The following is a 23,727-nucleotide window of genomic DNA, read 5'->3' as shown; positions in this document are numbered from 1 at the left end:
GAGAATTCAAGTTGCAGTCCCAGCCCTGTTCTTCTCAACTCAAGGTATCATTGTACGAGTGAATACTGCACTGGATACTTTCTTTCACTGTGTACTGTTTACTGCAGGTTTTTTTCCTTGTAATCGGTCAGTCTCTCTCAACATGAAATACGTTAATTTTTATGTGAACTTGCATGCTACGTTCTCATTTCCTGAACTACCTTTCCCTGGAAAATTGCAGTTTTTGTTTTGCTACTATCCCCATTCTGCCTGTCAGAGATTGAACTTTTCCTAGCATCCTCGCTGACTGAGCAACTCTGGTACTATAGTCTGGCAGCCTGTTACTAATGTCATTTGCTTCTCAGGCCTGTTCCTTGTAAACTTTAACTCATCCAGCACCAATCTCTAGCTCTGCAACATTGATATATTGGTTAAAATTTATATAATTTGTTAGTACCTTCCTGGATAAATTTAAATGTACTTGTTTGGTTGGGAATTCATGACTGCTTCAAAGACAGTGGTATTCTGTCCTTCAGTAATTTAAACCTAACTCTGCTTCGGTAACACACATAAAAGTTGCTGGTGAACGCAGCAGGCCAGGCAGCATCTCTAGGAAGAGGTGCAGTCGACGTTTCAGGCCAAGACCCTTCGTCAGGACTGCTTCAGTATACTCTTTTCAGTAACCACTGTCCTTCGAATCGGTTGACCATTATATTTAACCTTTATATTTCTAATATGTTATACAGGTATTCAGTTTACAATCTTAACATGAACACATTTAATGCTTAATAAAAATTCAAAGTTCTGGAAGCACTCAGCAGGTCAGGCAGCATCACTGGGAAGGAAAGAGTCAACATTTACTGACATAGAGTCATAGAAAAGTACAGCACAGAAACCAGCCATTTGGCCCATCTAGTCCCTGCCAAACCATTTAACCTGCCTACTCCCATTGACATGCACCGGGACCATATCCAAACTTCTCTTAAACGTTGAAATCGAGCTCATATGCACAACTTGTGCTGGCAGCTTGTTCCACAATCTCATGACCCTCTAAGTGAAGAAGTTTCACTTCATGTTCCCCTTAAACTTTTCACCTTTCACCCTTAACCTATGACCTCCCAGCCAACCTCAGTGGAACAATCCTGCTTGCATTTACCCTATCTATACCTCTCATAATTTAGTATACCTCTATCAAATCTCCTTTCAGTCTTCTATGCTCCAAGGAATAAAGTCCTAACCTATTCAATCTTTCCTTATTACTCAAGTCCTCCAGTCCCATGTCAAGCTTTGGAGTTCTAAAGTTTTTCAGTCATTCATTCTTGGGGGTTTTCTTCTGTTTCATGGATATCTGTGAAGAGAAAGAATTTCAGGTTGTATACCGTACGCATTCTCTGATATTAAATGGAATCACTGAAGCTAAGTGAGAACATTTAATAAGGTTTTTCCCATAAGTCTATTGGTAGAAATGCCAATAGATTTGCATTAGGAACTGGGTGAGTAGTAGACAATTAGTCTAGACAGGCTACAGATTTAGGAGTTACAATCTGGATTGTCACAACTGGGAATGTGAACATAAGCACCAACAGGCCACTTAACCCCTTCTCCGCATGTGTGCTCTGTCATTCAGTAAGATCACATCTAATCTTTTACCTCAGATCTGTTGCCAGTACTAACTTTGTATACCTCAATTCCTTCACTATCTAAAAATATATTAATCTATCTTGAATATACTCAGCTGGTGGAACTCTAGTGCCCTCTTGGGTAGAGTTTTCCAATGATTTTATCTCTATTCTGACTGGATGACATGTCATTCTGAAATTTTAACCCAGGATCTACACAAACCAACCATGGGGAAAATCAATTCTGCATCTGTCATGTCAAGCCACATAAGATCATTTCATTAAAAGATATAAAGGTTGTGGCAGACTTTACCCAGTAGAAACTTATAGGACTATATTTTTCCCTGGCTGTCAAGGCTAAAATTAGTAGTCACAGCCTCCCAATGGGTGGGCAGTCAGTTTGAACTGAGCTGACAAGAAATTCTTGTACTTTGGATTTGGAAGCTTTGGAATACTGACGCAAGAGACTACAGATGCGAAAATCTGAGCGTCAGGAGGAACTCAGTGAATCAAGGTGCATCTGTGAGAGGAAAGAAGTCATCAATGTTTCAGGACTGAGAATGGAGAGTCAAAATGACCAGTATAAAAAGCAGAAGGGGAGAGGGAGAAGGGGTAGAGCTGATGGACTGATACAGGTGAGTGACAGGTGGAGACAAAGAGAGGCAGACAGAGCAGGGTTAAGAGAGGTGAGCATGAAGACTGGAGATGACTGAAGTGGGGGATACGCAGAAACACAAAGGGTTACCAGTGATGAAGCTAAGAATGGGAGCTATTAGGGGAGGGGTGAATGGCGGTTGGAACCAGAATCAGGTACGGGAAGGGGCACCTGTGGGTGAGCCTGGTTCTGTGTGTGCGTGGAGTAGGTGGATGGAAGCAGGGAGAGAGGTGAAGGCAAATTTGGGGAGTAGTTGGGCCTGAAGGAAAGGAAGCAAAAACGGGAGTATTGAAGGATGGGGTGGGGGGGGGGGGGGCAAGGAACCTAACACTGAAAAACGTCATATTGATTCCATCAGGTTCCACTTCCCATTCTCCACTGATCTGTACATGGTCAGCTTTCTCTACTACCAGGATAAGACTGGAGGAACACACCTCATATTCTGCCCGGGTAGTCTCCAGATCAGCGGCACGATTGAGCAAGTGCAATGGAGACCCTGCAAGAGAAAACTTTGGAAGAAGTTTAATTAAGTTAGGTGTGGAGCAGTGGGCTTGTAATGGGTTTTGGTGGTTGGCCACTCTCCCGAGATGATGGCACAAAGGTCCAGAAAGGGAAGAGATAGAAATGTGAAGGTGAGAGTCGTTATGAAAGGAATGAAACTTGAGTTACTTGTGAGTGCAGGAAAGAGCACCTGTTTAGTGATAGTTATACCTGACAAATAATTGAACAAGTTGGCCCCAAGTAGGATGAATTCCATGTTTCCCACAAAAGGGTAGGACCACCTGGGACCAATACAAGTGCCTATTTCTACACTTTTTCTTCAGAAAATGGGTGAAGAATTTCTGTAATGTCAGGGCATTTAATTCTGAACCCAAACTATTGACTGTAAATACTGCCTGACTTGAGTATTATTGGTACTTTCTGTTCTTTACTTCAGATTTCTAGATTATGTGTTTGATAAAACCTTTAGCCAGACTAGCTTTTTCCATGTTTGAGCTGAACGAGCAGGCTGCTATTAACAGTGAAAACTGGATGATCACAGTGATGGGGAGATCTGCCTTACTCTGACACTCATTTGAATCATTCTGGACAGAAGTGTTGGAAACAAAGGCAAAAAAAAACATGGACAGGAACAAGATATTTTCATCCCCATATATTTTTTTCTGATCAAATTCAATCTAATTGCTCAGTTCAATTACTTTCGCCTTCTGAAACGCGTTTCCATTTTGTAATTTATTGCAAATTTGGACTGGCATTCATCAGCACATAGAGGCTGGTGAAAGCTTAGCCTTTCCACGCTTGACCACTCAGAGTATAAATATTCAGGGCAGTGCATCCATCTTAATAGATGGACCAGGGTATAAAAGCGTGTCAGATTTTACGCTTCAAGGATGAAATTTAAGGGCAAAGACTAATTCACTTCAAATACTCGTAATGCAAATTTGGAAACAAAAAATAGTTTCACTTTCAAGCTAGTTTTTTTTTCTATTTAGACGAAGAGCGGTCTCTCGCGGTAAAATTCGGAGGATTTAATTCTCTTCTTGGGTTTGGGAAACTATATTTATTTTTAAATTCCATGCGGAATATTTTGGAGGATCAAGAACTATTCGGTCAACTTCCAATGGCATCAGAAAGACCAATCAACATGCCCGAAAAAAAATTAACGGGAAACGATTTGAACTTTTTCCAATAAGGTGTGTTTATCTGTTGAAATTCCTGCAATATCTTGTTTAATTAGTCAGCATTTCCGCTCAATGATTTAGTTTTTTTTGCAGATGCGTTTTGCAAAATATTACACAGCAACGCAGACATGACGCATCTAAAGTTCAAATGTTCATGGTTATGGTACAGTGCAGCCTTTTTCCGATCCCATGAAAAGTCCGGAGATTGAACTATGGATGTGAAAACATTACCAGCTTTTGGCATTGTTTTTTTGACTGCGTTCTGCCTTTTCTCCGCGTCTTCCGCTAACATACCGGGTAAATTCTTAACTTTTATTTGGACTTTGCTTCTGTCGGGATTTTTGTGTGCTCTATTCGTGCTGCGAAAGCAAACCCCCCCGCCCCCCAACCTTTGGAAGTCGTACTCTTGTACGAAGTTAGAGTCAAGAAGTTGCAGTCGCGATTCGTGGTTTTGGTTTGTGTAATTATGTTCGGACCACCCACCCATCCTCAGCTGAAAATAACTCCGATTTTTCAGACATTTCTGAGTCATTCAGACAGAGGTTCGTGTTTTCTAACGTACGTCACGATGCGGCAATTGTCATACCGTTTACAACAGCAAACATTACGGGGAATTAGAAGCAGGGACGCTTGCTGTATTTAACGCCCTCCAACGGTGAAAGATTCGGTTGAATTAGAAAATTCTGCGTGTATTCAGTCAGGCCACATCTGGTGAGGGAGAAACGGAGTTTCAGGCCTGTGACTTCAGTTGGAGCTGGGGAGAAAATAGCTGTTTTAAAGTCGCGGAGATTAAACAATTATCAGTGAGGACACATAAGACTGTGGATATTAGGATCTGAAACAAAGAATACGGTGCCACGGAGGCAGAAAGTATGTCCAAATTTTTTGGACATGGACCCTGTGTTAGGGCTTGGAGGGAAGCGAAAAGATTGGCGCTGCTAGAGGAAGATCTGTGATTTGGATGGAAACAGAGAGCCTGACATAAATGATAGTGATGCTGCAAGAGAGAGAGGGCTTGTTCGTTCCTCATGTGCTATGTCGAAAGACGTGGGCGATCATGGTCTTTCCATAACCGTGATAGTTCTTGGCAAATTTTTCTGCATAAGTGGTTTGCAATTGCCTTCTGCGCAGTGCCTTTACAAGATGAGTGAACTCAGCCATTATCAATGCTCTTCAGAGACTGTCTGCCTGATCTTAAGTGGTCGCATAACCAGGACTTGTGATGTGCACCAGCTGCTCATAAGACCATCCACCACCTGCTCCCGTGGTTTCATGTGACCCTGGTGGTGGAGGGAGGGAGGGGGGTGCTAAGCAGGTGCTGCACCCTGCCGAAAGGTGACCGACCTGCAGGCTAACGGAGGGAAGGAGCAACTTACACCTCCTCTGGTAGAGACGTTATCTCTATACAAAACAAAAAAAAGGGAACTCTGTCTGGGTCGCACAGTATCTGTGGTGGAAGGAATAGTCGATGTTCAGGTAATGAGGGGAAGAGGTGTTAGGTGGAGTGAGATATGAGGGGCGATTGAGCCAGGGGGTGGGTGGAGTTGGGTGGCAGAAACAAGGATGGGAAAAGAGACCAAAGGAGCCAGGGGATAGTTGGTTGATGAGAGAGAAGAGAGAGAGAGAGAGACTCTGACTGACTCTGACTAAACGGTGATGAGATGCAGATACTGAACTCTGGTAACTATGGAAGGCGATAAATGAATCCAGCTAAGAGCGGATTGAAGGCAGGAGACCATGGAACATAGGAACAGAATTAGGGAATTTGGCCCATCAGGTCTGCTTTGCTGTTCCATCATGGCCAATTTCATTATCCCTCTCAACCCCATTCTCCTGCCTTCTCCCTGTGATCTTTGATGCCTTACTAATCAAGAACTTATAAACCACCACTTTAAATATATCCAATGACATGGCCTCCAGAGCTGACTGTGGCAATGAATTCCAAAGATTCACCACCATCTGGCTGACAAAATGGCTCCTCATCTCTGTTCTAAATGGACATCTTTACTGAGCCCACTATAGGAAACATCCTCTCCACGTCGACTTTGTGTAGGCCTTTCAATATTCGATAGGTTTCAGTGAGATTTCTCCCCCTCTCTCCCCCCCCCCCCCCCCAGTGACTCAACTCCAGCAAGTACAGGTACAGAGCCATCAAACTTTCATCATACATTAAACCTTTCATTCCCGGAATCAGTCTTGTGAACTTCCTCTGGATCGTCTCCAGTGGCAGGACATTATTTCTTAGAGAGTCCAATTGTGTCCTGACCTCTCCCTTATAAAGCCTCAGTGTTACATCCTTGCTTTTATATTCTAGTCCTCTCGAAATAAATGCTATCCCATTTGCCTTCCTTACCACTGACTCAATCTACAAGTTTACCTGTAGGGAATCCTGCATGAAGGCTCCCAAGTCCCCTTGCACTTCTGATTTCTGATTTGTTTTCCACTATTTAGAAAATAATCTGTGCCTTTATACCTTCTACCAAGGTACATGAGCATGCAGATCCTTACCACTATATTCTATCTACAACTTCTTTGCCCAGTTTCCCTGCAGACTCCCTACTTCCTCAACACTATCTACCCCTCCATCGATCTCTTTATTGTCTGCAAGCTTGGCCACAAAGCCAACAATTCCATCATTCAAATCATTGATGTATAATGTGAAAAGAAGCAGTTCCAACACCAACCCCTGTGGAACCCCATGAGCCACTAGCAGCCAACCAGAAATGGCCCCTTTTATCCCCACTCTTTGCCTCCTACCAGTTATCCAATCTTCTATCCATGTTAGCATGCTTCCTGCAATACCATGGGCTCTAAATATCTTGTTTATCAGCCTTGTGTGTTTTGCTTATCAGTGCCTTGTCAAATCCAAGCAAACAACATCCATTGACTCTCCTTTGTCTATCCTGCCTGTTACTTCCTCTTGTGGGAAGATTGGGACCTAAATATTAATGGAAATAGAAGAAAGGGCCAGGGGATCACAGGAAAAAGTCCTTGGAGTGCTTAAAGAAGCAGTGAGGAGAAGACAAAGCTTGTCTGGTGGTGTTGTTAAGTTCTTGTAGAATCAGAACATTTCTGGCAAGGCTAAAATGTATTGCCCATTTGTAATTGCCTTGAGAAAGTGATGATAAAGTGCCGCCTTGAAACCCTGCAGTTCATCTGGTGAAGGTACTTCCACACGGTTGTCTGGAGCAAAATTCGGGATTTAGGTCCAATAAAGCCAAAGGAAGATAATGTGTGGTGGTCGGGGGGAACTGCAGTGAGCAGTGTTCAAGCACTTGCTACTTTCTTCATACTAAAGGTTGAGAAGTGGGGGACACACTTCAAGCGGCTTGAGTGAAAAACTGTAATACATTTTGTAGATCTACACACTGAAGCCATCATATATTTGTCATTAAGCAAATTAATTTTATTTTGAATGATGCATACAAATCAAGCATGTTTCTTTGTCCTCAATAGCATTTACTTTGAGTGTTTTTATAACTGCAATCACCTACATAAGAATCAGAAACAGGTTTAATATCAGTGGCATATGTCATGAAATTTGTTGTTCTGCAGCAGTAGTACATTGCAATCATCATCATCATCAGGTACCATGCCCAGTTTGAGCTTTGACTGCCAAGGCCCACACACTCCTGTTTCAGGTCAACTGGATCAATTCATTGGTATTCATTTCCAGTTCTCTGACTGCTGTCTTCATCATCATTTGTTTTTGCCTTCCCTTCAGTCTTTCCCATAATTACCGTGCATTCTAACTCCTCATTCCTAATCACATGTCCAATTAAGTCACGTTGCCTTTTCATGATCTCATACATTATTTCTGTTTTTGTGTTTGCTCTGTTCATGACATCCTCATTAGATATTTGTTTTGTCCATGATATTCTTTGCATTCTCCTCAAAAGCCACATCTCTGCTGCTTCAATTCATGTGTATATATGTTTGTGTCCTGGGTGATGGGGATCCTTAATGATGAATGCCGCCTTTTTGAGGCATCCTTGAAGATGTCCTCGATGCTGGGGAGGCTGGTGCCCATGATGGAGCTGAATGAGTTTACAACCTTCTGCAGCTTATTTCAATCCTGTGCAGTGACCACAGCCCCCTCCCCCTCCCCCATCAGATGGTGATGCAGCCAGTTAGAATGCTAACTGGCAGAGGGTGATTCAAAACATTTGTGACCCTTGGTGTGTAGGTGACGGAAATGCTTTGTAGCTTGTTTAGTCGCAGCAGGATACAAAGTGTCTGAGCTGTTCTTCTCTCCACAGTATTTATGTGGCTGGTGCAGTTAAGTTTCTAATCAATGGTGAGCCCTAGGATGATAATGGTGGGATCTATTTTAACTATATTTCTTCTGTGAGTCCTTTCTTCCATTATCAGGTGAGAAACGGGGATGTTACCCATGTGATGTCTAATTCCATTTATTATTCCACAGCAAATGAACATTCAGCCATGAGCTGACAAATACAAGTAACACTTGTGCCAGAAAAGTGCCATACAGCCGCCATGTGCAATAAGAGATAAATTTAACCACCTACCCTTGTCAAACAGAGTTGGAGCATGTGAAAATAAGGGCAGGGTGGAAGTTTGTGCCAAAGATGATGAAACTATTGTGCTGACTGTCAGAGCAGATGCCACACCACTACAATATACTAGAAAGTGGGGTGAGAGAGGGGTCTAATTAGAAACTATTCAATGTATACCACAAAGAGATGACTATAGTTTTTCCCATGGATGCATTTTTGATTTGAAAGAAATGTGTGGAGTTGAAGGTTAAGTTGATCAGTGTGAAAACAATTCCAGCCAGGTGAAGGAAGATGGTGGCTGAGCCCTCTTTTAAACAAAAGTCCAATGAAGATTTGGGAATTGTAAAAACATGAGAACTTCCACATCTTGGCTCATCTCTTACCAAAGGTCAAAGTAAATTTATTGTCAAAGTACGCACAAGTCACCATATTCAACCCAAAGATTACTTGTCTTGCGGGCAAACAAGCAGTGTGCAAAAGACAACAAACTGCGTAAATGCATTTTGGGCCACATCCACTACTTTTTGAAGGATAATATTTCTGGAGATAAGTAAATAGTTAAAGACTGACTCTGCTGTCTTAAAAAAAATAATAGGAACAATTATGTGAGAAAAACATTTTTATTTAACTAACTATAGTTACAGACTTGTAAAGCTTCAGTAAACTTTTAGCATTGCAAATTGGTTCATGACAACTGTAGGATGTACTGCAGACCAAATAGAAAAGAGTACAGGCAACCTTATCTCAAATTATTTTTCAAGAAAGTTCCATTACTTGTTTTTATTTTGTCCTTAATGTAGCTCGGAGCATGCTCAGCCAGTTGAAATTTGCCAGTTCTCATTGGTGGGTCAGAGGTGGTGAGGAAAGCAGTTCAAATTTTAGGATATGAACACCTTGGATGACCTTTCCCGGTCACAGCATTTAGATGTAATCGCGAAAACTGGGCACCAGTGCCTCAACTTTCTTAAAAATGTGTTAGAGGATCTGGCATGTTACCTCCACAGATGGGTTGTTGAAAGTATCCTGACTGATTCAGTGGTCTGCACCGTCACCTGGAGGCTGCTTCCAGTTGGTTTGTATCCATTGTCTGTTTGCATTCTTTAGAACAATGGAGATACAGAGGGAGATTTGATTGGGTGTATAAAACTTGATGGGCATAAACAGAAAAGGTAAGTGTTCCATGGTATTGCCAACTTGAAGATGTAGTTTTAAGGATTTGAGAGGAATTGGGAAAATTAACTTTTTAGAGCCAAAGTAATGAAATACAAGAGTGATGAAATTAACAATGCTTGTTATAGTTAAGTTAACTGAAAACATAAAAAGAAACTCAAGATGTTGGAAACCCAAAAGAAGACAAAATGATTTTAGAAAAACTCAGCAGATCAAGCAGCATTTGTGAGAAGAGAAACAGATTGGCATCTCAGGTCAAATATCAGGTTAGACAAAGAGAGAAATCTATTTGATATATGCAGTATAGAGGGTGCAGAAGTACAATTGGTAGAACAAAGAATTTCTGTGATAGAATGAAATAATATAACCATGGAAGGGACAGTTATTAGTGTAATAGGTTTTTAATGTTGTAACCTTACTTATAAGAGATAAATGTAAGGCAAAAACAGAAAAAGAATTAAAAGTTCAAAGTAAAATTTATTATCAGTGTACATACGTGTCACCACATACAACCCTCAGTTTCCTTTTCCTGCGGGCATACTTAGCAAATCTATGGAACAGTAACTGTCAACAGGATCAATGAGTAACAAACTGCAAATGCAAGTATGAATAAATAGCAATAAATAATGAGCATGACATAACAAGATAAAGAGTTCTTATAGTGAGCCCATCTATTGTGGGAACACCAGAAATAGAATGAGTGTGGTTATCCCCTTTTGTTCAAGAGCCTGATGGTTGTGGTATAGTAACTGTTCTTGAACCTGGTAGTGCAAGTCCTGGGGCTCTTGTACCTTCTGTCTGATGGCAGCAGTGAGAAATGAGCGTGGCCTGGGTGGTGAGGATCTTTGATGATGGATGCTGCTTTTCTATGGCAACCTTTCACGTAGATGTGCTCAATGGTTGGGAGGGCTTTACCTGTGAACTGCTGAGCTTGAATCCACTACCTTTTGTAGGATTTTCCACTCAAAGGCAAGTTATTTAAAGCTGCTGGATCACCACTTAAGAGCCATGACTTACAATGCTGGTAAATTAGTTTATTATTATCATATATACTGAGGTACAGTGGAAGAACTTTGGCCAGTTATCCATACAGATCATTTCATCCCATCAGTCATTTAGTTCAAGGGAAAACAATAAAAGATGGCAGAATAAATAGATACAGTAAAAGAGTGCAGTCAGTCAATGAGGTGCAAGGGCATAACAAGGTATATTGTGAGCTTACGAGTCTAGCTTGTTGTACTGGGGGACCATTCAATAGTCTTATAACAGCAGTATAGAAGCTGTCCCTGAGCCTGGTAGAATGTGTTTTCAGGCTTTTCTATTTTGTGCCTGATGAGAGGGCAGAAAAATGCTGTGAGCAAGAGTCTGGCAATGAGGATAATCTAATAGGCTCTATTTTTACATAATTAAGTGAACCATACCTTTCTATTATTTATTTCAACTCACTTGCTTAGCTGTTCCAAATACAATGTTTTCCTGTTTTCGAAGAGATACCAGCTTGGCAGATACTTTGAGATGTTTTCTGGAACTCTGCACCACCTCACTGCACTCAGGGTTGGCCTCTTCCACACTGATTATATTGTGTTAGGTCATGGGGTTATAGATTTTGGATTATTTTTATTGCTACCATTGGATCCCCAGTTTTGTGGATTGTTCCTGGGCACAATTTGATGTACTTGGTTCTTCATTTCATAGATAGGACTTTATCTTCACACAGACTGAGCAGCTAGGAATCAAACATTGTTGTAGCTTAGGAATCTACTGAAGGCCTCTGTGGACAAGGAGGGCAGATTCTCTTCTGTAATCAATATTAGTAAATCAGATGGATCTTTGCAGCAATGTGGTAGTTTAATAGTTGCCATTAATGAGGTAGCTTGATAACTTAATATTCTTTTATAATTAACAGAATTAGAATTTCCAGCTACTATAGTGGGTTTCGAATACAGGTTTACTGTATTCATTAGAGTCTCCAACAGTGTTTGCTGTAAGCCGCACGGGAACGTGGCCCTGCAGTTACTGAAATGCTCCTGTGCACATAGCCTTTGTTGCCATGCAGCTGGACTTTTGTTTCATGTAATGTTAATATAAAGTGCAGAGCAGTTTTCAGGCCATGTAAAAATTTCCTGCTCAGAGTAATGTTTGGTCTGTGCAGCTGTAAAAAAAAATTAGAAAGTTGGTAACCATCACAATCCCACTTCATGCCTCCAATACAGAAATTGAATTTATGAAATATTTTGAGATTAATTCAGGTTGTATATGAGGTTTGGAAATTAATTTTATAATTTTCATTAAGAGCGAGAAAGAAACTTGGATTTAATGCTGAGACTTATCAAACAAAATGATTACCACCGGAGGTAGTTAGCATTCGCGTGAACCAAGGATTGGTAAGAGAAACCAGAACTTTGGCACTGCTTTTGGACTCTCTGAGCAAAGTCCCAGATTTAACCTGCTAAACTGCATGGTTTCCTTTTTTACTGTAAGCACCTGTGATTCCAATAGTTTAGAAAATATGATTCAATAATCACTTGAAATTGCCTGAATACAACTTTAATGGTTCACTGAGTTGTTTACTGCCACTAATAAGAAGTTTTTTGATTAATAGTACCGCGCACTGCTGGTTGCTGCAATGTAAGTTTGGAATGCAGTTACTGAACTAAGTGTAATTTCCTCATTGTCACCCTAATTCACGTTAGTGAAGGATATGAGTATATCATTACAATCACAAGAAATTTGAATCCTGACTTAACAACAGAAGCTTCAACTGCACAAAATTTAATGTTGGAAATCTCAGACTATACATATCTTTCTCTTCTTTTCTAAAGGTTGTGATGTCACGTGGATTCCATTTGAAAACAAATGGTACTCCTTTTTTCCAACTCAAGGAACTGGCTATGAAATGGAAGAAGCACAAGAGTATTGCAAAGATATTGGTAAAAATTCCTTTTAGCCTTATTCTCATTTGAATGAAGAAGCAAAATACTTGCAATATGTTTAAAATTTGGTTGCCATTTGAGTGGTAACTTGTATTTCTTCTGCACATTTAGTCAGTGGAAAGGAAGGCAAATGCGGTTAGCATTCATTTTGAGAGGACTAGAATATAAAAGCAAGGATGCAATATTGAGGCTTTATAAAGGACTGGTGAGGCCTCATTTGGAATATTGTAACAAGTTTTGGCTCCCTTATCTAAGAAAGGAGTTGCTGACAATGGAGAGGGTTAGAAAGAGGTTCACGAAAGTGATTCTGGGATTGAAAGGCTAATCGTATGAGGAATGTTTAATGGCATCAGGCCTGTACTCACTGGAATTCAGAAGCATGAAACCTATCGAATGTTGAAAGGCCTCAATAGAGTGGATGTGGAGAGGATATTTCCTATGATGGGGAGAACCTAAGACCCAGCCTCAGAATACAGGGACATCCTTTCAGAATGGAGATGAAGAGAAATTTCTTCAGCCAGCGAGTGGTGAACCTGTGGAATTCATTGAGAGGAGGCCAAGTCTTTAAGTATATTTAAGGCTGTTTGATAAGTTTTTGATTAGTCGGGGCATTAAGATATACGGGGAGAAAGCAGGAGACTGGGGCTGAGAGGGAAAATAGATCAGCCATGATGAAATGCTGGAGAGGACCCGGTGGGCCAAGTGGCCTAATTCTGCTCCTATATCTTATGGTCTCATGGTCTTAAGAGACTAACATCACCAGTGGTTTCAGAGGCAGATGGATAAAATGACAAATCGTCAAAGGATATCTTTAAGATTCTGAGTCATGAATAACAGAAACTGTATTAGGAAATATTTTCTTTGAACTCTTCTATTATTTAATAAATTTTTGATGCTTAAGAAAATGAGAAATAAAAGCAGGGGTATTCCATCTGACTCTTTAAGCCTGTTCTCCAATTCCACAAGATAGTGTCCATATTTTTAATGCCCATGCCACTTTCCTGTATCAATCTCATGTCCTTCAATTCCCCTACCTAATGTTTATCAATTTGCTACCTTGAAGATCTCAGTATCTCGATCCCTACAGTTGTGGCTAGAGAGTTTAAAGTGTTCAACAGGCTCGGGCTGAAGGAGATTCTTCTCACCTCAGAATGACTATTGCTTATTTTAAGACCGCAGTCTCTTGTTCCAAGCACACAGGCTGGGGAAACATCGTCCCTTCATTTGTTTCTATTCCTGGTAAGAATTTTGTGTTATTCAATGACATAATCATTTAGTCCTCTAAACTCTAGAGAATATGGATTAATCTCTCCTCAGAGGATATATCGTTCACCTCAGGAATCTGGTGAGCCTTTGTTACAACCTCTTTATCATAGATCTATCCTCCTTGAGTTGTAGATTAGAACTAAATATTTTTTCAGGAATGTTTGCATTGTATAATTTCAGTAGGACATCTTTACTCTTTTTCTGAATCCTCTTGAAATTAAAGTCATTGCACTGTTTGCCTTCCTAATTCCAGTTTTTAACTTTCAGTGATTTGTGTACTCGTTACTGAGGTCAATATCTTTCAATCTGTTTTTTTTTGTAAAAAGTCTTGTTTAAATTTTACAGTGTGGTTGACTTCATGTTTTTCAAAATACTCATTCAGCTGTAATGCTTTTGCCCATTCTCTATGCGTCATTTTGAACTGAAGTATTGCTTAAAGTATGGAAATATGATTCATTACAAAATCACAGATTTTAGTTTATTCTTAACTTTTCACTCTTAAAAGACGTGTTACCTACAAATATTAAGGGATACAGACAACCTCATTTATTAAGTCCAGTTTCAGAGTAAGCATTTGATGGTTTTGTTTTGAAATAAATTATTCAAACTTTATTTTATTTGATTTGATTTCTGACAAATTACATCTACTTTTGTGTTCCAGGTGCCAATATTGTCAGTGTACTTAGTGCAACGGAAAATAAATTCATTGTTGATCAATTGAAAAAGAATATGCAGTCTAAAACCATTTGGTTGGGCATGATTTTTGATACAGACAGTAAGTATTGGTCTATTTGTTAATAAGTCCTTTTCAAAACAAAAGGGAGTTTATGCACGTCTTTGCAAAGATTTTGTGTCACCACCTAAGTGTCTTGCTGTATTTCGAACTACAGAATACTAAAGCTAAATAGAGTAAGTCTCAAAAAAGTTGAGTTTGACAGTTAAGAACATAGAACATAGAATAGTACAGCACATTACAGGCCCTTCAGCCCACAATGTTGTGCCGACCCTCAAACCCTGCCTCCCATATAACCCCCCACCTTAAGTTCCTCCAGTTCTTGTATTTCAAAGAATTGTTATTTTGGGAACTGTTGTCAAGTGAGCTTTTATGTATTTAATATTTTAGTAATACTTGAGTAATCTTGAGTATCTGTGCATTTTTTTTCCTTTAAGTAATTCATTCCCAGTTATATGTATAAATACGTGAATTGCTTACGTCGTCTGCTGCCATGTGATATATGTGCACCTCTTTTAAAGTAAACTCGAAGTTAGACCTGCATTTTGGACTCCCATGTCTTCCTTTGAATTAGTTTAATGTTTTGAAGCTACAGGACTTAACAGGAGTTAACAGTCAACCATATCACTGTGGGTCCAGGGTTCATAGGGCCATAGGAGCAGAATCAGGCCATTCAGCCCATTGAGACTGCTCTGCCATTCCATCATGGCTGATCCTGGATCCCACTCAACCCCATACACCTGCCTTCTCGCCATAGCTATCTGAATGGAGTCAAGTTAGGAAAAGGGGAAGTACAACGAGATCTTGGTGTCCTTGTTCATCAGTCACTGAAAGTAAGCATGCAGGTACAGCAGGCAGTGAAGAAAGCTAATGGCATGCTGGCCTTCATAACAAGGGGAATCGAGTATAGGAGCAAAGAGGTCCTTCTGCAGTTGCACAGGGCCCTGTTGGGATCACACCTGGAATATTGTGTACAGTTTTGGTCTCCAAATTTGAGGAAGGACATTCTAGCTACTGAGGGAGTGCAGCGTAGGTTCACGAGGTTAATTCCTGGGATGGCAGGACTGTCATATGTTGAAAGATTGCAGCGACTGGGCTTGTATACACTGGAATTTAAAAGGATGAGAGGGGATCTGATTGAAACATATAAGATTATTAAGGGATTGGACACGCTAGAAGCAGGAAACATGTTCCCGATGTCAGGGGAGTCCAGAACCAGAGGCCACAGTTTAAGAATAAGGGGTAGACAATTTAGAACGGAGTTGAGGAAATACTTTTTCAGACAGCGGGTTGTGGTTCTGTGGAATGCTCTGCCTCAGAAGGCAATGGAGGCCAATTCTGTGGATTCTTTCAAAAAAGAGTGAAATAGAGCTCTTAAAGATAGTGAAGTGAAGGGATATGGGGAGAAGGCAGGAAAAGGATACTGATTGTGGATGATCAGCCATGATCACAGTGAATGGTGGTGCTGGCTCAAAGGGCTGAATGGCCTACTCCTGCACCTATTGTCTATTGTCTATAACTTTTAATGCCCTGACCAATCAGGAAACTATCAACTTCCGCCTTAAACATACCCACAGACTTGGCCTCCACGTCAGTCTGTGGCTGAGAATTTAACAGATTCTCTACTCTCTGGCTTAAAAAAATCCTCCTTCCCTCTGTTCTAAAAGGTTGCCCCTCAATTTTGAGGCTGCACACTCAAGTTCTGGATACCCCATTATGAGAAATATTCTCTCCACATCCACCCTATTTAGTCCTTTAAACGTTCGATAGGTTTCAGTGAGATCCCTACACATTCTTCTAAATTCCAGTGAGTACAGACCCAAAGCTGCCAAATGCTCCTCATATGTTAACCCCTTCATTCCTGGAGTCATCCCTGTGAACCTCCTCTGGACTCTTCCCAATGACAACACATCCTTTCTGAGATATGGAGCCCAAAACTCCAAGATGCTGGAGGAACTCAGCAGGCCAGGCAGCATCTATGGAAAAAAGTACAGTTGACATTTTGGGCCTGCTGAGTTTCTCCAGCATTTTGCGTGTGTTGCTCGAATCTCCAGCATCTGCAGATTTTCTCTTGCTTGTGACCTGACTAGTGTCTTATAAAGGCTCAGCATTATCTCCTAGCTTTTATATTCTATTCCCCTTGAAATAAATATCAACATTGCATTTGCCACCTTTACCACAGACTCAACCTGTAAATTAATCTTCTGGTAGTCTTGCACGAGGACTCCGAAGTCCCTCTGCATCTCTGATGTTTGAATTTTCTCCCCATTTAGGTATTAATCCCCACGATTGTTCCTTTTACCAAAGTGCATTATCACACATTTCCCAACACTGTATTCTATCTGCCACTTTTTGCCCATTCTTCCAATTTGTCTAAGTCCTGCTGCAATCGCATTGCTTCCACAGCACTACCTACCCCTCCACCTATCTTTGTATCATCTTCAAACTTTGCCACAAATCATTGACAAACAATGTGAAAAGTAGTGATCCCAGTACTGACCCCTGAGGAACGCCACCAGTCACCGGCAGCAAACCAAACAAGGCCCCCTTTATTCCCTGTCACTGCCTTCTGCCTGTCAGACATTCCTCTATCCATGCCCGTATCTTTCCTGTAATGCCATAGGATTTTATCTTGTTCAGCAACCTGATGTGTGGAACCTTATCAAATGCCTTCTGAAGATCCAAGTAAATGACATCCACTGCCCCTCCTTTGTCCACCCTACTTGTTACTTCCTCGAAGAACTCCCTTTTTGTTATGCATGATTTCCTTTTACAGAAATCATGCTGACTTTGATTGATTTTATCATTAGTCTCCAAATACTCCGAAACCTCATCCTTAATAAAGGCTCCCAACACTTTCCCAACCACTGAGGTTAGGCTAACTGGCCTATAATTTCCTTTCTTTTGCCTTCCTCCCTTAAAGAGTGACATCTGCAATCTTCCAGTCCTCTGGGACCCATGTCAGAATCATGTGATTCTTGAAAGATCACAACTAATGCATTCGTTATCTCATCAGGAATCTGGAATGTAGTCCATTTGGTCCAGCTGACTTATCCACCTTAAGATCTTTGAACTTGCCTAGAACTTCTTCGTTTGTAGTAGCAATGGCACTCACTCCTGCTCCCTGAGACACACGGACCTCTGGCACCCTCCTAGTGTCTTCCACATTGAAGGCTGATGCAAAGTACCCATTAGGTTCATCTGCCATTTCTTTGCCCCCATTACTACCTCACCAACATCATTTTCCAGTGGCCCAATATCAACTCTCACCTCCCTTTTACACTTGCACCATAAAAATATAAATCAGAGCACAAGTGGGCCATGTGGGTTCTTGTATGTTTCCCCATTCAACAATGAACCCATATATTATTTGGTAAATATGGACAGAAGATATATGAAGATCAAGATCTCAAATCTGGTACCAAACTCTAGGACTGCTGGGCAGCAAGTGATCCCTCTCCTCCTGTATGCTTCTGATGTCTGGTCTGCCTACAGTAGGCTCCTTAAACCATGTAATAGGTGCCCAGTTCTGAGCTCTGTCATATGAAGAAAGCAGCAAATAGAGGAGGAAAAGAAGTGAAGATGTGCACAAAGACCTCTTGAATAAATGTAACATCTCGACTGTAGTATTGTGGTTATATCATGTGGGTGCCCAGCTCCAGAGAGTCTCAAGTGAGTTCAACAGTAGTGCATTAATAATTATGGTAAAAATGTGTTACTCTAGCTCAGTGTTTCTCAACCTTTTTTAACCCAACGCCCTCCCCCCAATGCAATTTCATATTTGCCACACCTTCCTAAAGCACCTTCCTACTTGCCAATGCTCTCTAAGGCACAACATACTTTCCAGCACCCCGTAAGTGTAAAACCATGTCTACCATGTGCTAACATGAGAAAAATAATTCTGCTTTCAATTTTTATTTGTCTTTAAACCTGGCTTACTCAGTGCCTGTGCCCTGTACAACAGCTTCAATATTAATGTGATCCTTGAGCTTGATGGCTTTTAGCAAGAGTTGAAATATCTGGTTCAAGTTGTGACAGCAAAAGCCTCAAGTCCCCTATGCATGACAATGTTCTGTTCCTTTTTCTTGTGACTATGAGGTTCACTGCACTGATGCCTCTTTCAGCAAGGTAGGACGTTGAAAATCCAATGAAATGCAGTTTGGCTCTCCTCGAAAACCTAAGAAACTTCGTATGACAGTGTAGCCACGTACCAAAAAAGCTAACATTTTTGAACAGCATTTTTGCTTCATCATTCTGAATTTCAGTAATTTCTTCTTGCAAGCTCTCTTCCTGTTCTTACACCTTGCAAAGTATTGGGTTAGTTACCCAACCCAGAATTTCCAAGTCGTTTGACTACTTGAATTGATTCTGAAAGTCCTCATTGACTGCGGATGTAAGTAGTACTCTTGCAAATCACTGTCTGTGAAAGAGAATGTCATACTTTCCATGCAGGGAAACTGTGAGAACATTCTTTTCCCAATGTTTTGCTTAAATACTTCCAATTTTCTGATGAAAGTGGACACTGCACTTTTTGCCTGGATTAAATTGAAATTCTTGCCCTGAAGTTTCGTATTTGGAATGCTCATTTTGTCATACAGATCAGCTAGGTGTGCCATATCTCCACGTAGAAGTTTAGTCTTGTTTCCCAAGCTCTTCTTGACTCAACCAAATGACTCGAGTGTGCAATGCTTTTATCTTCTGGAACTGAGTAATACCATAAGTAGACTTTTCGGGGTGTCTTTTACAGAAGTGTTTCTGCAATCTTGATGGTTTCATGGCTTGATTAGACAGTTCAGTATTATAAATAAGACACGTGGAGTGTCGCAGATCTGGTAGGAATGGAATAAAACCAAAATGCAGGTATATTGTATTGACACACTTTCTGTGGTTTCTTAGTAGGATTAGAATGCAAGGCTTCATTGCCTTCAGACTCTCAGTGATCGCACTGTATGTATTTATCCGACATTAGCAGGGCTAAATTAAAATAAAAAATTAACACAAACTGGGAATGCCTATCGGACGTGGATGACAGCAGCGAGTTGACACGGGTGGAATGATGGCAGCAGCACACAAAGGAACGGTGAGGCGAAGATGGAAACAATTACAACAGCAAAAATTACATTGACAAGGATTCAGATTGGAATCTGAATGTTAGTTGGGATAGAGCTGGTGTTCAGCAAGCTACCTTTGTACTATTCCAGTTAGCGCAATTGACAGATCACGTAAAGTCTCATAATCCCCAAGGATGGTTCTGGACTGCACATATGAAGCCGAGGTCACTTTGTACATCTTGAGGAATCCTCTGGGTCGGCAGGTTCACTTCCTGTGTTCTACTACCTCATCCTTTCTTTTTCTTTTTGGAAGTGCCTGCTCTACTAATGGTCGATCAGGTCTCGTGCCTCAGATTAGGGTGCCACTTACCGTCCCCTCCCCCCAAGAACCCTGAATGCCCCTCAACGACTTCTATTTCCTCTAACACCCCCTTAAGCACAAATAACCACATCCATTGGGAATCATTGCTCTAGCTATAGTTAAAACTTGGTTAAATCATTCAAGTTTATGCACAGCAAGGCATCTCAAAAACTATGCTGGCAAACCGCTGCAAATGGAAAACTGATAATGACAATTGAAAGGAAATGGAGCAGTTGCAAAGTAGGAAGAGGTACTACAGTAAAACAGTACAGAGATGATTGGTCCTCTGTTGTGGAATGAGCTGGCAGCACAAGCACAAACTTCAATGTTTAAGAGAAACTTGGGTAGGTACATGGATGGGAGGAGGATGAAGGGTTATGGTCCTGGTGCCGATCAATGGGAGTAGGCAGTTTAAATAGTTTGACATAGACGAGATAGGCCAAAGGTCATGTTTCTGTGCTGTACTTTTCTCAATAATCTTTTGTGTGTTTAAATCTTGTGTGATTTTTTTTCTTTATAGTGGAGGTGTATGGTCAAACAACAAGAGGTTTAAGTTTGGGTGTTAAGTTCTAAATTGGACCTAAGGAACAATATTTTCACTGAGAGACAGTTTTAAATCTGGACAACACTGCTTGAAGAGGTGGTAGAATGAGAGATTCTCGCAAAATTTCAGGATGAGTTCTTAAATTGGAGAAAACTGGAGAAAACTATGGACCAAGAACTAGAAAGAACGCATAAACATATTCACTGGACAGCATGGGCATGGCAGCCTGAAGGATATTTATGATAAAGGAACATCCTTTGGGCTACAGACTTAATCAGGAATAGCTAATACTCATGTAATATACAAATACAATAGTTTCACATGCAGACTTTGCTACTGCAAAATAATGCAAATGGAATAACGACTAATATTGTTTGAAAATGAAACTATCATACTATTTTAAAGACTCTTCTAAACTAACCAACACCCTTCAAGGAATGAAATCTACCAAACTTACTGGTCCATAATTCATTAAAAGTGGTGTCACAGGCAGATATGGTCGCAAAGAAAGTTTCGGTATATTGGCCGTCATGAATCAATGCATTGAGGACAGGAGATAGGATGTTATGTTGATGTTCTACAAGACATTGGTGCAGCCTGATTTGGAGTATTGTGTGCAGTTTCGGTCACCTACCTGCAGGAAAGATATCAAGGTTGAAAGAGTACAGAGAAAATTTACAAGTATGTTGCTGGATCTGGAGAATGTGAGTTATATGGAAAGATTGAATAGGTTAGGATTTTATTCCTTGGAATGTGAAAGATTCAGAGAAGATTTGATAAAGGTACACAAAATTGTGAGGGATATATATGGGGTAAATGCAAACAGGCTTTTTCCACTAAGGTTGGGTGGGACTATGACTAAATATCATGTGTTAAGGATGAAAGGTGAAAAGTTGTGCACATCTGCATAGCAGTTAAATAAAAGCACACATGCGGGTGGCGGCTTTAACTTGTGTATTCACGTTGCAGAGAGCAATGTGCATGCATAGACAAAGGTGTATGCGCATACAGCAGATCAATACGTAGTGCTGGGGGGCAGGTGTCATTGCGCTCAAAGAAATAAATCCATAGATTATACTTCCTCTCCCTTTGGATTAGTGCAACATAAAACTGTATATGTACAAAACATTTAATTTCCCTTTCATAAACCCATGTTCCAAATAAATATGCTTTTACAATAGCAGTCCTTAATCAACTTCACAGGTCTAAAGATTCAGTCTTTAGGGAGGTACCCTTCCTTTCAGGATAGTGCCTCTGGACCTGTGGAGTGGCATCAGGTTTGGCAGGTGTCTTGTCAATGATAACGTTCTCGTTGCACCTCTGGATCTGCGGAGTGGTGTCAGGTTTGGTAGGTGTCTTGTCTTAAGACAACATTCTCGGTTTTCGGTATCACATTGCTGTCAGTGACATGATTATCATTGAGAGCTAAGTCTGGTGACTGTAATGTGTACATCTTGATGGATGCAATCGACTCGTGTTTTTCGGTTGAGCAACCAGTATCTGGTCCACATGACGTCTCCATGTCTGATATCCAACACCCACTGTGTACATCAGTGGTCCAGTTCTCACTCTGAATTTTTGTTCTGGTAAGCTATTTCTTGCAAAGATAGTCCTCAGAGTGGAGACGGTCTTTTCTGAGGTGGTTGACTTCATTGATATAACCTCCAGTCACTTCAAATGGGTATACACTGCAATCAGAAACGTGGAGTCCATGAATAGCCCAGCAAAGTCAATATGTACTCTTTGCCATGGTGTTGACTGTACTCCCACGGGTGTAACGGTGCCTGTGGAGGTGCATTTTGAACTTTGTAGCATCTCAAACAGCTTTTGGCCAAGTCTTCAATCTGTTTATCTATTCCCAGCCACCACACGTAGCTCCGGGCAAGGTTCTTCATCTTGACTATACCCAGGTCTCCTTCATGCAGATTCTCTAACACTCTGGTGTGCAATTTAGATGGAACCACAACACAAGATCCACACATAAGGGTTCTTTGACATACAGACAGTTGATCTCCGCTCGCAGAGAACTCTGGAAACACAGGATTACCCTGAGCTGGCCGTCCTTGCACAGTGATGTCATAAATTTTTGACAATGTTGGGTCATTCCTTGTTTGACATAAGGGGATGCATTGCACGCCAGCCTGATGGGTAGGGATGGGTCATAATGGGTGAGCAGTTCATCGGATGTTATTAGTTTCTGTTTCCATGAATGATCTTTCACATCTTTCTGACCATTCTCATTTTGCTTCAGTCTGCAACAGTGCATTCAATGGATGCAGCACTGTAGCAATCTTTGGGAGAAACCAGTGGTAGTAGTTTACAGGGTCCAAATATGACCTGAGTATTGTGAACAATTTTGGACCCCTCATCTAAGAAAAGATGTACTGGCTGGCATTGGAGTGAGTTCAGAGGAGGTTCACAAGGATGATTCTGGGAATGAAAGGTTTATCGTATGAGGAACATTTGATAGTTCTGGTTCTGTGCTTGCTGGAATTTAGAAGGATGAGGGGGAATCTCATTGAAACCTTTCAGTTTTTGAAAGGCATAGACAGAGTAGATAGGGAAAGGATATTTCCCATGGGGGCGGGAGGGAGTCTAGGACAAGAGGACACAGCCTCAGGATAGAGAGGATCTGTTTAAAACAGAGATAAGGAGAAGTTTCTTTTGCCAGAGGGTGATGAATTTGTGGAATTTATCACCATAGGCAGCTGTGGAGGCCAAGTTGTTGGGTGTATTTAAGACAGAGCTTAATATGTTCTTCATTGGACACAGCATCAACGGTTACGAGGAGAAGGCCAGTAAGTGGAGCTGAGGAAGGGAAGAAGGGTCAACCATGAATGAATGGCATAGCAGACTTGATGGACCGAATGGCCTAATTTTGTTCTTATGTCTTATGGAGTTGTGACATATTTTCTGGTTTGGGTGCCTAAATCACTGCTTCCATCTTCTATTGTGACTTATGTAAGTCATGCTTGTAAATGACATGTCCACAATATGAGATTTGAAAAACTCACATTTGTCTCTCTTTGAGTGCAGACCATATTCACTCAGCCTGGTAGACACTTTACCAGGGTTCTGGGGGTGCTCATCATCATTTTTACCTGTCACGATAATGTTATTAAGGTAACATTATGTTTTTGGGATATCTTGGAGCACTTGGTCCATTGTTCTTTGCCAAATTGCTGGAGCCAATGCAACACCAAAGATGAGTCAGTTA

At 40.9% G+C, this 23,727-nt stretch overlaps 1 protein-coding gene across 2 annotated transcripts in view; it reads left to right on the top strand.

Annotated features, from left to right (window-relative positions):
• The first annotated feature begins 4,068 nt into the window (after window positions 1-4,068).
• The window catches only part of cd302 (CD302 molecule), a 40,052-nt gene continuing 20,393 nt past the window's right edge, over window positions 4,069-23,727 (top strand). Inside the window, exons 1-3 of one of the 2 annotated variants that reach the window (XM_072262012.1) lie at window positions 4,069-4,232; window positions 12,445-12,552; window positions 14,483-14,596. In XM_072262012.1, coding sequence (XP_072118113.1) covers window positions 4,148-4,232; window positions 12,445-12,552; window positions 14,483-14,596 — 307 coding nt within the window. In that variant the 5' untranslated portion in view covers window positions 4,069-4,147. Of the gene's footprint in view, window positions 4,233-4,381; window positions 4,478-12,444; window positions 12,553-14,482; window positions 14,597-23,727 lie in introns of those variants that run through there. The other variant, XM_072262013.1, reaches the window with a different exon arrangement.

The sequence above is a fragment of the Mobula birostris genome, chromosome 6 (assembly GCF_030028105.1).
Source record: "Mobula birostris isolate sMobBir1 chromosome 6, sMobBir1.hap1, whole genome shotgun sequence".
Taxonomy (NCBI): domain Eukaryota; kingdom Metazoa; phylum Chordata; class Chondrichthyes; order Myliobatiformes; family Myliobatidae; genus Mobula; species Mobula birostris.
This window is presented reverse-complemented; position numbering and strand designations above follow the sequence as displayed.